This window comes from Psammomys obesus, unplaced genomic scaffold (genome assembly GCF_907164565.1).
Source record: "Psammomys obesus unplaced genomic scaffold, mPsaObe1.curated_primary_1811, whole genome shotgun sequence".
Taxonomy (NCBI): Eukaryota; Metazoa; Chordata; class Mammalia; order Rodentia; family Muridae; genus Psammomys; species Psammomys obesus.
The window spans coordinates 12,552,851-12,566,966 of NW_026596057.1; the positions used below are offsets into that span (position 1 = coordinate 12,552,851).

The 14,116-nt window shown below is 45.6% G+C and overlaps 1 protein-coding gene across 2 annotated transcripts in view; it reads right to left on the reverse strand.

The window, feature by feature from the left end:
* The window catches only part of LOC129689227 (quinone oxidoreductase-like protein 2), a 31,218-nt gene extending 19,073 nt beyond the window's left edge, over positions 1-12,145 (reverse strand). The window contains exons 1-7 of one of the 2 annotated variants that reach the window (XM_055624357.1): positions 11,904-12,145; positions 9,279-9,375; positions 7,069-7,127; positions 6,511-6,576; positions 5,496-5,605; positions 3,997-4,078; positions 1,056-1,237 (exon numbers count right to left, since the gene is read on the reverse strand). In XM_055624357.1, coding sequence (XP_055480332.1) covers positions 1,056-1,237; positions 3,997-4,078; positions 5,496-5,605; positions 6,511-6,576; positions 7,069-7,127; positions 9,279-9,375; positions 11,904-12,128 — 821 coding nt within the window. In that variant the 5' untranslated portion in view covers positions 12,129-12,145. The remainder of the gene's footprint in view (positions 1-1,055; positions 1,238-3,996; positions 4,079-5,495; positions 5,606-6,510; positions 6,577-7,068; positions 7,128-9,278; positions 9,376-11,903) is intronic. The other variant, XM_055624359.1, reaches the window with a different exon arrangement.
* Between the last annotated feature and the right edge of the window lie 1,971 nt (positions 12,146-14,116).

Sequence of the window (14,116 nt, forward strand, 5' to 3'; positions counted from 1 at the left end):
TTTGTTTTTTGTTTGTTTGTTTGTTTGTTTGTTTGTTTGTTTTTCTTCTTCAGAAAGGAATTGAGAAGCTATTTTTCAAAACACAATTATCCAGAAGGCAAGATGGAAGACACAGAAGGACAGTCCACTTGGTCTCTGCACTCCCCCTCTGTTTCTTTGCTAAGTACAGGACCAGCACCATGAGTGATGAGTGTCCACATGCCTGCCTCCCAGCCCAGAAAAGAGCCCTTCTGGATTCTTCCCAGTGCTAACTGGAGCCCTTCTGTGGGCAGGCTGCTCATGCTGCTCTGGTTTTTCTACATCAAACTGAGACAAACTACAGAGCACGGATGTGAAAAATAAAACCAGGCCAGGTGTGGTGACTCATGTGGACTTGTAACCTCAGCACTCAAGAGGCAGGGGGATCAGGAGTTCAAGGCCAGCCTTGGCTACAGAGTGAGTTTCAGGACAGCACAGCAAATATCCTGTCTTAAGAAATCCAGGAAGACAGGGAAGCGAGAGGGAGGAAAGGCAGTTGGGAACAATGCTCTCAAAGCCCTGAGTGAAACACGGAGAGCTGATAAGGTGGAATAGTCCAGTGACACAGTCAATCAGACAAACCAAGGATGCACACAGCTAGCTGCTGCAGGACCAGCGTCATCTGAGGAGCTTGGTGCATAATCAGCTGGTGCAGCCACAGCCATCCTCGCATCTGAACAATGATATCCCCAGGACCCCACACCCCCATGTATTTAAAGCAGCCTAGTTGGGGGCCAGAGAGCTAGATTTAACACACGGCTAGTATCTAAACTCTTTGGCATTGCCAACTAAAGAGTCTGCAGTCATTTTTTGAATATTTTCCAGTTGAGTATTTTGTTTTTACTATATTTAAGCATTTCCTGATTTTCTCTGCTTCTGTTCCTTGTCACCCACCCACTCGGCTATTCTGGTTGACGCTGATGCCTACAGGAGACGTGAGCAGCAAAGGCAAAGAGAAACCAAGTTGAGAGTTAGAGATGCAGGAAGGTTCTGTGGAGCATTGGCTTCAGCCATTCTGGGCAGAGCAGAGCACACACCTGCGGAGTGACTCCAGGAAGATGTCTCCTCCCACCATGTCAATGGCCACATTCACCCCGCCGCTGCCCACCAGCTTCCCCACTGCATCCTTCAGGCTGCCCTGGCTGTAGTTCACGCTGTACTGGGCACCCCTCTGCATCGCCAGCTTGCACTTCTCGTCGCTTCCGGCTGCAGCTATGACCTGAGTGAAAACACAAGGTTTCCAACGGTCCAGACCATGTCGTAGGCGGGGTACATCCCTCCAACCTAGGCTCCAGCCAAAGCATTTCTCAAGGAGCTCTTCCTGCCCAAGCACTGGCCTTGACCCCAACAGTGACAGCACCCTGCTGGGCCTTCCATGTACCATTAAGCCCTGAAGTGCACAGTTGGAGGAACCCAATTTCTAGTTAGGAGATGGCTTAAAAGGCTGAAAGTTTTCTCCACCATTTAATGAGCACCCACTGTGAGCCACGTGGTAAGAATACAAACTGGACATCACACCTGGAGTCAAGAAAGCAAGACGCGGTGTGCGGCAGGGAGAGAGAGAGGCTGCACAGGCACAAACCAAAGACATCCGGTCTAGATGCTGAAGATCAGCATCTTCGGGAAAGCCCTCCCAGGGGAGGATCAGGGGAAATTCCTGAAGTCAGCTAATCCTGGCTCTTCTACTCACCAGCTGTGTGACCTCCCAGCAAACTCTCAGGAAGAACTAACACACTGTGTCACTATTGCCAAGGCACTATTCTAAATGCTTTTAGGAATGGGAATAATTCATTCATTCATGCCAACCAATTACTCTACCACTGAGCTCTGCCTGCTAAGCCATGCCTGTGTTTTTACTACAGCCTTTCTCACAAGCACGGGTGTGGAACTATCTATCTTGACAGCACTCAGAATACTTTCAGACTGAAGTACTGCAAAGTGTAGATGTTTGGATTAGGGATATTCAGCCTGTACCGCTCAAGAATCTTACCCCTAAGAAAGCAGTACAGAACCAGTTGCAGTGGTGTATGCCTAAAAGTCCATCTGTCTGCAAGGCCGGTGGGAGAATCTGAAACCAGCGTAGGCAACGAAGTAAGACCCAGTATCATTTTTATTGCCCCGTTCTAATGACCATTTTCAGCCATTTGTAAACTCACTGCAGCATTGCTATGTATATGTGATGGTTAAATTCTCTTTGAGTTAGATATACTAGCTTTATCGCTATTGGTTATTAACTAAAATCCTTGACATGTTTAAAAAAATTGTATTCAGATACTGAAGGACATCAGTGCCCATTAAGGATTCCGACTCACCCATAACTATTTGGAACTGAAAGCTCCTTTCAAATATTCCTTTCAACAGTAGGGTTTACTGAGGGCTATTCTCACAGAGGGCCCTGGTGAGCAGAGGCCAGACCAGGACCAGGAACCTGATCCCATCCATAGACCGTCACCAGGTCCCAGTGAGACCTACAGTGAGTTACTTTCTCTCTTCGTGCTTCCCTTTCTTGATCTGTGAAGCAGAGACAATAAACACTTGGAGGACTCATCTCCCAGGGGCAGTGCGAGGATCAAGGCTAAGATAATTGCTTTGGACGCACTCTGGAAGCAGTATGCAACACTGCGAATAGAAGGTATGATCAGAAGACCTGTGCCAAGTAGGGGGCATGGAAACATTTTTAACCTTTATTTTTGTTTACTTATATCTAGAGGACTTTTTGCTTCAAAACGAGATATAGCTCGGATGACTTTTAATATCTGAACTGAAGCAAATTTTTCTATTTAATCTCTTAGAACTAAATAAATGGTATAATTTTAATTCTTGTAAAATGCTAAATAGACATGAAGACTAATAATGATCTCTCTCCCTAAGAGAGCCTGCAGTCCTCCCTGATAACATGAAATGTGTTAATATTCCAAAAGAAACCTCTCAGGTCCTGAGGTTGTTCTTAGAACTCACATCTCCTTCCCCAAGGAAACTAATGTGAGAAAGGAGAGTTGCTACCTAACACCAATCCAAACACCATCAGACTTCTCCTATGTGCTCTCTCTCCATCCCAGCCACATGTGCCATGGGAGCCTTGCTTTGAGTGTGGCCAACCAGCTCTCCATGTCCTCCTGTGCTCTGTCTCAGGAAACGGCAATTCCAAACGTTAGCTTGGTTTCTTCCCACTCAGAGCCTAACAATAGCAAGCAGGACTCATTGGAGACACATACTGACACTCCATACCTCTGACAGGCACACTGCACATAGAATCTCAATGTTCCCAGCAGCTCTATGGAAGCAACGTCTTACAAATGAGGCAACAGAAGCTTTAAGCTGGGAGCGGAGCTGGGACGGGAACTTCCCTCCAACACCTTTAAGGGCTTTTTCTGACTCACAGGATGCTTTCTGGTCTTCGAATTCTCTAATTTTTTCCCCACTTCAGTGATCTCTTGGTTCAGGTCTTCTTACCTCTGGCCTAGACAATGAACCTGCCCTTCTGCCACTGTCTCCTGGAACTAGTCATGAGCCATACACTCTCCTGGCCTTCACGAGGATCCCAGACCAGGAGAAGGGGCCCAAATAAGAAAAAATCACACAGTGAGGTATGTACTAAGAAACAGAAGCATAGGGTAGTAGGAGACCATACGTAAGCAGCAGGGAGAGGAGACTGATCTAGCCTGAGGACAGAGGTACCTGAAAAGGTGCGTGAGGTTAAGTTTAAATCAGAGGGAGATATTTCAGAGCACTTCAGGTGGAGGAAAGAGCATCTGCAGAGGCCAGAGTGGGAGACACCCTTGCCAGGTTCTGCTACCTGAAGGGCCAACTGGCACACAGCTAGGTCTCCTTTTAGTGGGGAAGCAGGCAGATGGCACACCCCATTCTCAGTACGGTACGTCCCTAGTGCCCTTCCGATGATACCTGACAAGTGAATTGATATGTTTTATGCCTAAACACTGGAGTTAATTTTTAATGGAGACTCTAACATATAAATACCTTGGCCCGGAGAACATTTGTCGCCACATCTATCACAGCAAGGCCTGTGGCTCCAGCGGCTGCCGTCACTAGAACAGTTTCTCTGTGCCAAGGGAAGACAAACATTACTGCAGAAACCTTCAAAGTTCACCCAGTGGTAAGATTCCAGAGGCAGAGACTAGAGCTTTTTCCAGCAAGAATGGCAGAGGCCCTTTCATTCAAGCCCTCATGTAAGATCCATTTGCCAGCCTTGAGGGGTAGGATATGCACATGACTCCTGGTGCTAACCTAGTCTGGTTCTAAAGACTAGGTTAAAGACTCTGGGTAGAAGGTTTCTCAGTCTCCCAGATAGCCTCTCTCTCATGGCAGCAGCAGTTGTTCCTTGGAGCAACCATACCAACACATGCTTCAGAAATGTCATCCTACAGGCATTCTTACATAAACACCGCCTGATTTCAGAAGGTGTTGGCCATGGAATAGCCACTGATCGAATGAGGCTACCAGCAATTCTGAAGGCTACCTCTCTGAACAGATGGATGGCCAGTTTCCCAAGTAAAGGGAAGATTCTAGAACTTTTACGTTTAAAACATCCATAGCCAGGAGGTGGTAGTATAGGCCTTTAATCCCAGCACTTGGAAGGCAGAGGCAGGCAGATCTCTGTGAGTTCAAGGCCAGCCTGGTCTACAGACTGAGTTCCAGAACAGCCAGGGTCACACAGAGAAACCTTGTCTCAAAAACAAATGGATAGATGATAGATAGATAGATAGATAGATAGATAGATAGATAGATAGATAGATAGATAGACAGATAAATAGAATAAACCCTATTTTCCACAACCAAGTAAGCCTCACAGAAACACATACCATACATATCTAGGAAGCTAGTTTAAAATAAGCCAGCCTCCACCTAGGAACGATGGGACATGCCTGTAATCCCAGCTCTCAGAAGGCTGAGGATGAAGCTCTGAGTTTGCAGCTAACCTGGACTATATAAGTTGTCCCAGGCCAGCTACATAGCAAGACCCTGTCTTAGAAGTCTAAATAAGTAAATTAAAGTAAAAATAAACCAGGTGTGTAAACTGGAAGTACTCCTATGAAGGGATCGACAAAGTGGTCAGGTTCAAGAGAACTGCCTTTCCAATTTCGTATTCCAAGTTCTACCATTCCGAGGCAAAAGAATGACCTATACTTAGTCTCTAGTGTAAAATAAAATTACCTTTCTTTTGCCTTCCCTCAACGTAAAGGAACTTGAGCTAAAGAGAAGCAGAGGGGAAAGGCAAGAGAAAAGAACGAGAGAGGGGAGTGGGAGGGGATTAAGTTTTAGCTCATGTAGCTCTCCCTGACATCTGACTCACTATGTTGCTGAGAATGGCCTTGGGCTCCTGATCTTCCTGCCTTTCTTCCCAAATGCTAGAAACACCAAGCGCACCACGTAGATGGGCTTCAGGCAAGGTCCTGTCAGGCCTTTCTAACAGCAGAAGAAAGCACCACTTAACCTTCTGTCTCCTACACAGTCCTCACCCAGGCTGGACGCGGGCCCGATGATCTACAGCCAAAATAGCTGTGCCGTAAGATACGGGTAGCACTGCAGCATCTTGCAGAGAGATGTTTTCTGGAACCCTCCACAGGCTCTATACAAAGACATAACAGCAATTGGTGGTAAACATATGTACCTGGTTACAGAGGCTGCTCAACAAACATGGTTTGATTGGGTGGGTTAGTCCAACAAATAGCACACATCTATCATCACCTATCAAGGAGTACAAGTCAGGACCGAGCAAGCGAAAGTAGGGCTTAGGACCTGGGTGTGTCAGACTTCAGACCCGTAAGGCTGGCATCTGCTCCAAAAGGAGCCAATTGGTGGAGAATAGACCCCAGCTTACTATGCCATCACGGGTGAGCTGTGTGTTATGTAAAGTTTACCTCAGCAAAGTTGAACCGTACCCATAAGGATCCATATAACATGTCCCACTAGGGGGCACCATTTACACCCTGCTCACCCCATACAGGGCTGGCTGGCTACCTTGGCTGGCTCTGCTTCAGGCGCAGACTACTTCTATGTGCTTATAGGAAAATAAGCCTGTGATATCCACTTCAATGTGCAAAACCAGTTTTTCAACTATGACTCACTAAATATGGTCCAAATGAATGGCCAGCCAGTTGCTTGGCACAGAAAAAGAGAAAGAAAGAAAGAAAGAAAGAAAGAAAGAAAGAAAGAAAGAAAGGAAGGAAGGAAGGAAGGAAGGAAGGAAGGAAGGAAGGAAGGAAGGAAGGAAGGAAGGAAGGAAGGAAGGAAGGAAGGAAGAAAAATTCTACACACACACACAAAAAAAAACAAAACTGGGCAAGGGCTATCATGGCAATAGAGAAAAAAGTTTAGCATTTGAAGGGGGAAAAACTGCTTGGTTAAGAAACAAGATAAAATGAAACAAATGCAAAAGGAGGACAGCGTGAGGAAGAGAGACAAGGACACTAGAGCAAACAAAGGAAAAGGAGTAATGTCTATGTGTCCACCAATGCTGAGAGTTAGAGGTACCTTCTGGTTAGTGATGCACTGTTCGGCCATAGCGTTAAAGCTACTCACTCCGATAACTGGATCTCCCTGGAGGGAAAAGAATATATGTTCAAAGGCACAGCCTTGCATTCCAAAACACACACCTCTGACCCATAAGACACAGCTTTGCCTTAATATCTGTTCAGAGCTCATTTCCACTTTAAAACCAGAACCACAGTTTTCTCAATACTGCCACCAGGCTACCAAGCTAATACAGGCACATTTTATACAACAAGGGAGCCTAGGAAGGAAAAGTTGGGAGGAATAAAAATTCCTGTGACTACTTGCTTTCACTTGAGATTCAGACTTTAAAATCCTTTATCCTTTCAGTAACTGAAGACCAAGTGTTGTCTTATAGTCAAAATAGTTTAATGAGGCCAGAAACTTCCACCAAGTCCCCTCAGCTCTTTATTCAAAATTCATTTTTTCCTTCTGTCTTGGTCACACGGCAAGACCAGGAGAAGCAAGACCTTCTAAGTATAAATGAGATTAGCATGTTTCTTACAGCTACACACACATTCTGGGGTTTTAACCATTTACCTTTTTCACAGTGCTGACATCTGCTCCTGTCTCCAGGACGACCCCAGAAAACTCCATTCCTACAATAGTCAAAGGTTGGGTTACCAGCCAGGGTGGTAGTGGTGCATGCCTTTAATCTCAGCACTCCGGAGGCAGAGGCAGGTGGATCTCCGTGAGTTTGAGGCCAGCCTGTACTGCAGAGATAGTTCCAGGACAGCCAGGGATACATAGAGAAAACCTGTCTCAAAAGAAAAAAGCAAAAAAGAGAAAAGATATATATATTAGGTTCTCTTTGAAGCCTGGCAACCTAGAAATGGAAAAACTGATCAACAGGCCTTATTGTCTGATTTGGGAACTATTGCATTTTGAATGCTCATCATTTTAACTAAAGTAAAAGGTGGTACTCAAAACACAGCATAATGAACATAAGATTTCATGCTTAGGACACATACGTTATGGCTGTCCCACTCTTGACCACGATCTTTTCAAGAATATGCAAAAGTACAGAGACTCACAGATGCACAGGAACTCTTAACCCTGATCACTGGCCTCCTGCACAACCTCAACTACAATGATCACCAAATTATACCTATCTGCTGCTCTGTCCCCTTTGCTGAACTTGGAAGCGGTCCTCAAAGATGTGACCTGTGTTTGTTCAGACAGTGCTCAGCTCAGCAGGATGCATTAGTGTCATCTGCCCTTTCTTCATCTACCCCTGAAATTCATGAACCTCATAGCTATGCATTTCTTACTTCCTCTGCCAGGGGAATAACTTAATTGTGACATCTTCCTCTGGTCTATTTCTTTCAGCAAATACAAACAGAAGGAAATGGTTCCTAGTATTAAAACAGAGCCAAAAAACCCCAAACATACCAGCCATGTTGCAATCATGCATTCACTATAACCCTTATATTTATCTATATAAAACATGCATGTACCATAAACACACTAAGCTCTACTTAGACTTTCTTAAATAAACTTCAACAACAGAATTCAGTCATTTAGCCACATATTAAAGGTCTAAAAGCAGCCAGGTAGTGGTGGCACACATATTAAATCCCAGCACTTGGGAGGCCAAGACAGGTGGATCTCTGTGAGTTCAAAGACAGCCTGCTCTACAGAGTGAGTTCCAGGACAGCCAGGGCTACCCAGAGAAATACTGCCTTGAAAAACAAAAACAAAACAAAAGGCCTAAAAGTAACCTTTTAGACAGAGCACAGTGAAAATCAGACAGTGGGCTGCTAAGACATGTCTAAACGTTTTCCTCCCTCTTCTTCCTTTTGGACCTTCAGTATTCAGTTTCTTCAAGTTTATGCTGGTTTCGGCTATAGGTCATAGCGGCAAACATATTCATGATCCTTCGGTGAAAAATGAAACTGAGGCAACACTAAGAAGGCAAAAGGAGGGCTGGAGAGATGGCTCAGCGGTTAAGAGCACCGGTTGTTCTTCTAGAGGACCCAAGTTCAATTCCCAGCACTCACATGGCAGCTCACAACTCTCTGTAACTCCAGGTCCAGGTGATCTGACACCTTCACACAAACATACATGCAGGCAAAACACAAATGAACGTGAAATAAAAACAAATAAAATTATTTTTTTAAAAAGACAAAAGGAATGACTAGGGTGGACAGAAAGGAATTCTGGTGAACACAGCAATGTGCAAACAGGTGCCTGTTTATTCACTGTAAAACAGTCAGTGGACGTCCTACTTAGCTTTGGCTGTCAGCTTGACACAGCCCAGAAGCATCTGAGGGATTCACAATTAGGAGGTTGCCTCAGTTGGATTTGCCTTCGGGCATGTCTGTAGGGCATTTTCTTGATTGCTAATTGATGTCAGCCCCAATGGGAATGGTATCACCTCCAGGCAGATGGGCCTGGGCATATAAGAAGGATAGCTGATGTACCTAAGAGCAAGAAGCATTTGTCCCTGGCTTCTGCCTCAGTTCCTGCCCTGACTTCCCTCGGTGATAGAAGTGTAAGCCAAATAAACCCTTTCCTCCCCAAGCTCACTTTGGTCAGAGTCATTTGTCACAGCGACAGAAAATCTAAGTCAACCACTGAGTGTTGTCTATAAGCCAGGACAATGCTAAGCTGGAGGTACCGACACTGAGAAACCTCGCTAGTCAAGCCTGGCAGAGAGCGGGCAGTAGCGTCTGCGAAGATGCACGTGGCTCTGAAAACTCCCACAATTCTCCTTTTCCTGAAGTCATCCCTTGGTCTGCGGTACTCACCAGGTGTAAAGGGAAGAGCAGGCTTTTCCTGATATTGACCGCGACAGACCAAAATATCAGCAAAGTTAATGCCGCAGAAATGAACATCAACTCTGACCTGCAAAAGAAACTCAGCTCAGCCAAATAGAGAACTGTACACCCTAGAGACAATGTTCATTCAATAATAATTAATTCAAAAAGGGTTACTGAATGAATGACAACCCTATGCCAGATAATGAACAATGAGCCAGAGTATTATAAGGCAAAATGGACCCAAGTTTCTGTCTTTGTGGACATGAAAGTAAGGTAGAGAAGGCACCAACTAAATAATAATGAATCTAATGAAGCCATGTGTAGTTTTGTTGTTGAGTCAGAATCTCACTGTGTAGCCCAGGCTGGCCTCAAACTTGAAATCTTCCCTCCGGGGCCTCCCAGAATTATAAACCTGAACCGCCTTGCCCGCCATGCCTGTTAAATTATAACTCAGCATAAAGTACTAAAGACAGGAGAAAGCACATAATGAGGGTATGTGACCCCTTGAAGAATGTCAAGAAAAACTAGGAGAGTAACCCTTGGGCTAATAGAAGCAAAGGGTTCATTTTTCAAACTAGGAGGTGAAAACTTGCAATGGTTAGTGCAAATGCCCTGCCTCCGGGAAGAAAGAAAAACCCAGTGAGAACTGGAAGAGAAGACAAAGGAGTGTGAGAGTGAGTTCACACCAAGGTTGGAACAGCAGGATGCCAGGAAGTGGGGGAGGAGGGAGCTAAGCACAGACAACTTGAGCTGAAATCCGAGAGGAGAGCCTAACTCCCTGTCTTCTATGCTCTCCGCAAAGGCATCACTGACACAGAACCACCTGGCCTGTGATATCTCTAGACCTGTGGTTTTCAACCTACCTACCGCTGCAACCCTTTAATACAGTTCCTCATGACATTATTTTGTTGCTACTTCATAACCGTAATTTTGCTACTTTTATGAATCATAATGTAAATATCTGATATGGGACCTCTGTGAAAGGATCATTCGACCCCCAAAGGAGTCATGACCCACAGGTTGGGAGCCACTGCTCTAGAGTTTTTGAGGAACCAGCCAGCGAGTCTCAAAGGGTGGTTGGCTCTGGACCACCAGAGGCATCCTCTGGGAATTTGTTCCTAAGTCAAACTTCACCAGGTGTGGAGGCATGTGCCTTTAATGACAGTTCTGAGAAGACAGAGAAAGACAGACCTCTGTGAATTCCAGGCCAGCCGGATCTCCATAGTGAGTTCCAGGCCAGCCAGGAATGCATAGTGAGACTCTGTCTTTAAAAAAAAAAAAAAAAAAAAAGGAAGAAGGGAAGAAATGCAAACTTCCAGGCCACACCCCATGCTGAATCATACACAGGAAGGAAAGGCTCAGCTGTCTGTCTGAGCAGGCCCAGATGACTCTGGTGCTCATTAGAGAACACATCCCAACAAGGGTTGGAATCCCAGAAGATGCCAGTTGGCATACTAAATCAATGGTATTTACTTGTTTAAGCTTAGCATTGAGGTGTCAGGTTGGTTAAAAGCCATTTTTTTTTTTTTAATCTACAAAAAAAAAAAATCATCCATTTCTCAGTTCTTTAAGCATGTGCCACATGCCAGGGCCCATCCAAACTCCAGGGACTTAACGGCAAATAAAAATAACACAAATACAGTTCTCACAAGTTAACTCCTTACAATACAAATAGCAAAGCTGAGGAGGCCAGGCCTTAGCCTCAGAAAATTGGACTAGTTATTGACAGCACTCCCACGCCGTCAAGCCACTCCATTTTGATTTAGTAACAACTTAGGCAACAGTGGTGAGGCATTTCTGCACTCCAGATGCAAGAAGATCATAAGTTCAAGACCAGCCTGGTGTCTTGGAAAAAAAAAAAAAAAAGGCAGTGATTTCCCAGAAACGAATGACTAAAGATGAGCTCTGGGCACATGAATCTGAAGAAGCAGGGTGGCCGTCATCTCATCCATCTTAACCACAGACTCCACTGTGGTGACCTCTCAGGGCTGCAGTTGCATTTCTGTCTCTCATCAGTGATGCCTAACGTGAAGACACTCTTGCCTCCTCCACCTGTTTCAAGTTCTGATTCCGATCCACATATTTGTCACATACTGTCACCAGAGTGGCCAAAGGCAAAGCCAAGGTGACTTTCACATTTCCAGGCAGGATCCACAACAGGAAAAGAATCCCAGCGCAAATTACTGCAGGACATCAGAGCGACCCAGAGTGAGACAGGGCAATGGTTTAGAGGAGAGGGAACAGAAGATAATTTGACACTGACAGTGAGGAGGGGCTAAGCGAAGTGTAAGGGTCCTTTTATCTGTATTGTTATGTAAAGTCGGGTGTAAATCAGACGCTGTTTCTAAGGCAACCGCCCTGGAGCTCTCGAAAGAGGCCTCGACGTGAGTTTTGAGAGAACGCTGCCTTGACACTTTTGGCCTTTCTGTGAACCTAGAAAGGGCTTGACATTTCCAGCATGGAGTGGGTGAGCTCCAGCCACTAGGACGCTCCCTAGGCTTGGGAACCAGGATCTCGACTGCAACAGGAAGCCAACGAATGCGTGGGGCGGAGAGAGGCAGAGATTTCGAACCCTAGGTGGAGGCATCCCGCGGGTCAGGCCTGTCACCCTACCTCGTGCGGCCCCACGGGGCGGGGAGCCATCTCTTCAATGGCCAGGGGCTGCTTCAAATCGGCGCAGAGTGCGGCGCGGTAGTGCCGGCGCTGGCCCTGCCGGGCTTGCCTGCTGCGAAGAAAAAGGGGCGCGTGCTGGAGGTGGGGGGATCTCGGGGGAGAGTCGGGCTTGCACCTGCAGAGCCACGCCGGAGGGAGGCACCGTGCACACAGCCGCGCCGCCATGGCCAGCTGCAAGTCGCGGGGGGGCGTGGCCAGCGTGTGGCAGGAAGAGCCCGCGGGAGAGCGGAAAGGCGTCCGGGGACAGGCCCCGGGTCGACCCAGCCACCCGACGGACGGGCGGAGCTCGTCCTCTCCCGGGAACATCAGCCCCACCCTGCGTCTAGGGCTAGACTGTGGGCTGCGCTGCCTGTGAGCCGGTCCTCAGTTCTGGAAAGCAAAGAGGGCGTCTGAGGGATTCGGTTACCCCAGATTAAGACAGTCTTTAGGGTGTCACTACGTTGCTCTCGCTGACCTGGAACTCGCTGCGATCACCAGCCTGCCCCAGAATGTGGGCTCTTCCTGCCTCTGTTTCCTAAGTGCTGGGAGTACATGCATGTGCCTGGGAGGCTGTTGAATCTATATATTTGGCTTAAATACATATTTGGCAACATTTCAGTGGTATTTTGGGGTTCTCTGTAAGAAAGAAGTTCTAAGTGCATAGGTGAATGCTTTGATGTCTGCTTTTGAACATCTTGCTAGTGTTCTTGCTACTAATTTTCTCACACAGGATTAATTATGATAAAACTAAAGTGTTACTAAATGGTCTGGTGTCAACTGATCCTAAGCAAATCCAAAGAGAATGTCCAATTAAAGACAAACCAGCTGGGCACACGCCTGAAATTCCAGGACCCAGGAGACAGAGGCAAGAAAATTGAGAGTCAGGCGGAGCTCCATAGTGAGACCCTGTCACAGATAAAAATAAAAATAAATGAACATGATGACAAACACCTTTAATCCCTCCACTCACAAGGCAGAGCTAGACGAATCCCTGTAAATTTGAGGCCAGCCAGTTCCTGGCTAGGCAGGGCTAGAGAAACCCTGTCTAAAAACATTAGTTAATGAAAAATATAAAGTCAGGCCAAAATGTAATGGTTTTCGTTCCAAAGGCCTACTAGGTTTAACACTTAGTAAATGTGCTTCATTGACATAATCCCTAGGTGCACAGGTATATAATTGGTTAGGAGTTGGCAAGATGGCTGAGTGGGTAAGGGTGCTTGCAAGCAGGCTTGACAAACTTAATTCAATCCCCAGAACCCACATGGTTAGAAAGAGAGAACCTACTCCCAAAAATTGTCCTCCAACCTCCAAATGAGCCTTATTACACATACACACACACACACCAAAAAAACACTATATATATATATATATATATATATATATATATATATATATATATATATGTATGTGTATATATAATATGTTTTATATATAAATTAGTTAGATCTACTTAAAACAGCAAGCAAATATACACCAGCAAAGTATGAGGCACATATTATGCCTCATACATGGGAAGAATGTATCACTGGTTAATTAGCATTTAATGACCTCATAATGTCTTTAAAAGATACATGGTCAAAAAGTATCGGTCACAGGTTGAAACCCAGCTCTACCACCTCTTTGACCACCTCCTTAATGGTTCCCGCCCTCAGTTAACGCTTCCATAAAGAGAAGACATTGAGCAGAAATGAACAGCAATCAAAAAAAAAAGGGAAACTGTAAAGCAAAAATGAAGAATTCATTTCTGAATTTATGATCTAAAGGCTTTGATGGATGAAGAACCCAAGAACAAACAACCACTTCAGGTGTCCAGTAGAGGACACGGTCATTAGAATGGCCACCACTGGGAAATTTTAGCTCCATATACACAGCAGAAGAAAAACAAAGTCCCCAACAGGAGGAGACTCTTTAAAACCTTTGTTTCCAATAAGACAGACACAAAAGCCTTTTGTAAACTGTCTATAAACCAAGCCTTTAAGCCGAAACAAGTAGCTGGAGATGTGGCTCAGTGCTGCAGTGCTTGCCTAGCATGCTTGAGGCCCTGGCAATCCTCAGCAATGCGGAAAGAAAGGAAAGAAGCCAGGAATTGTGAACAAATGCAATGTCACCACCAAATGGTGGTGGCGGCCTAGCTTGTAGCATACTGTAGGCTGGTAATATAGCTCCATAGTAGA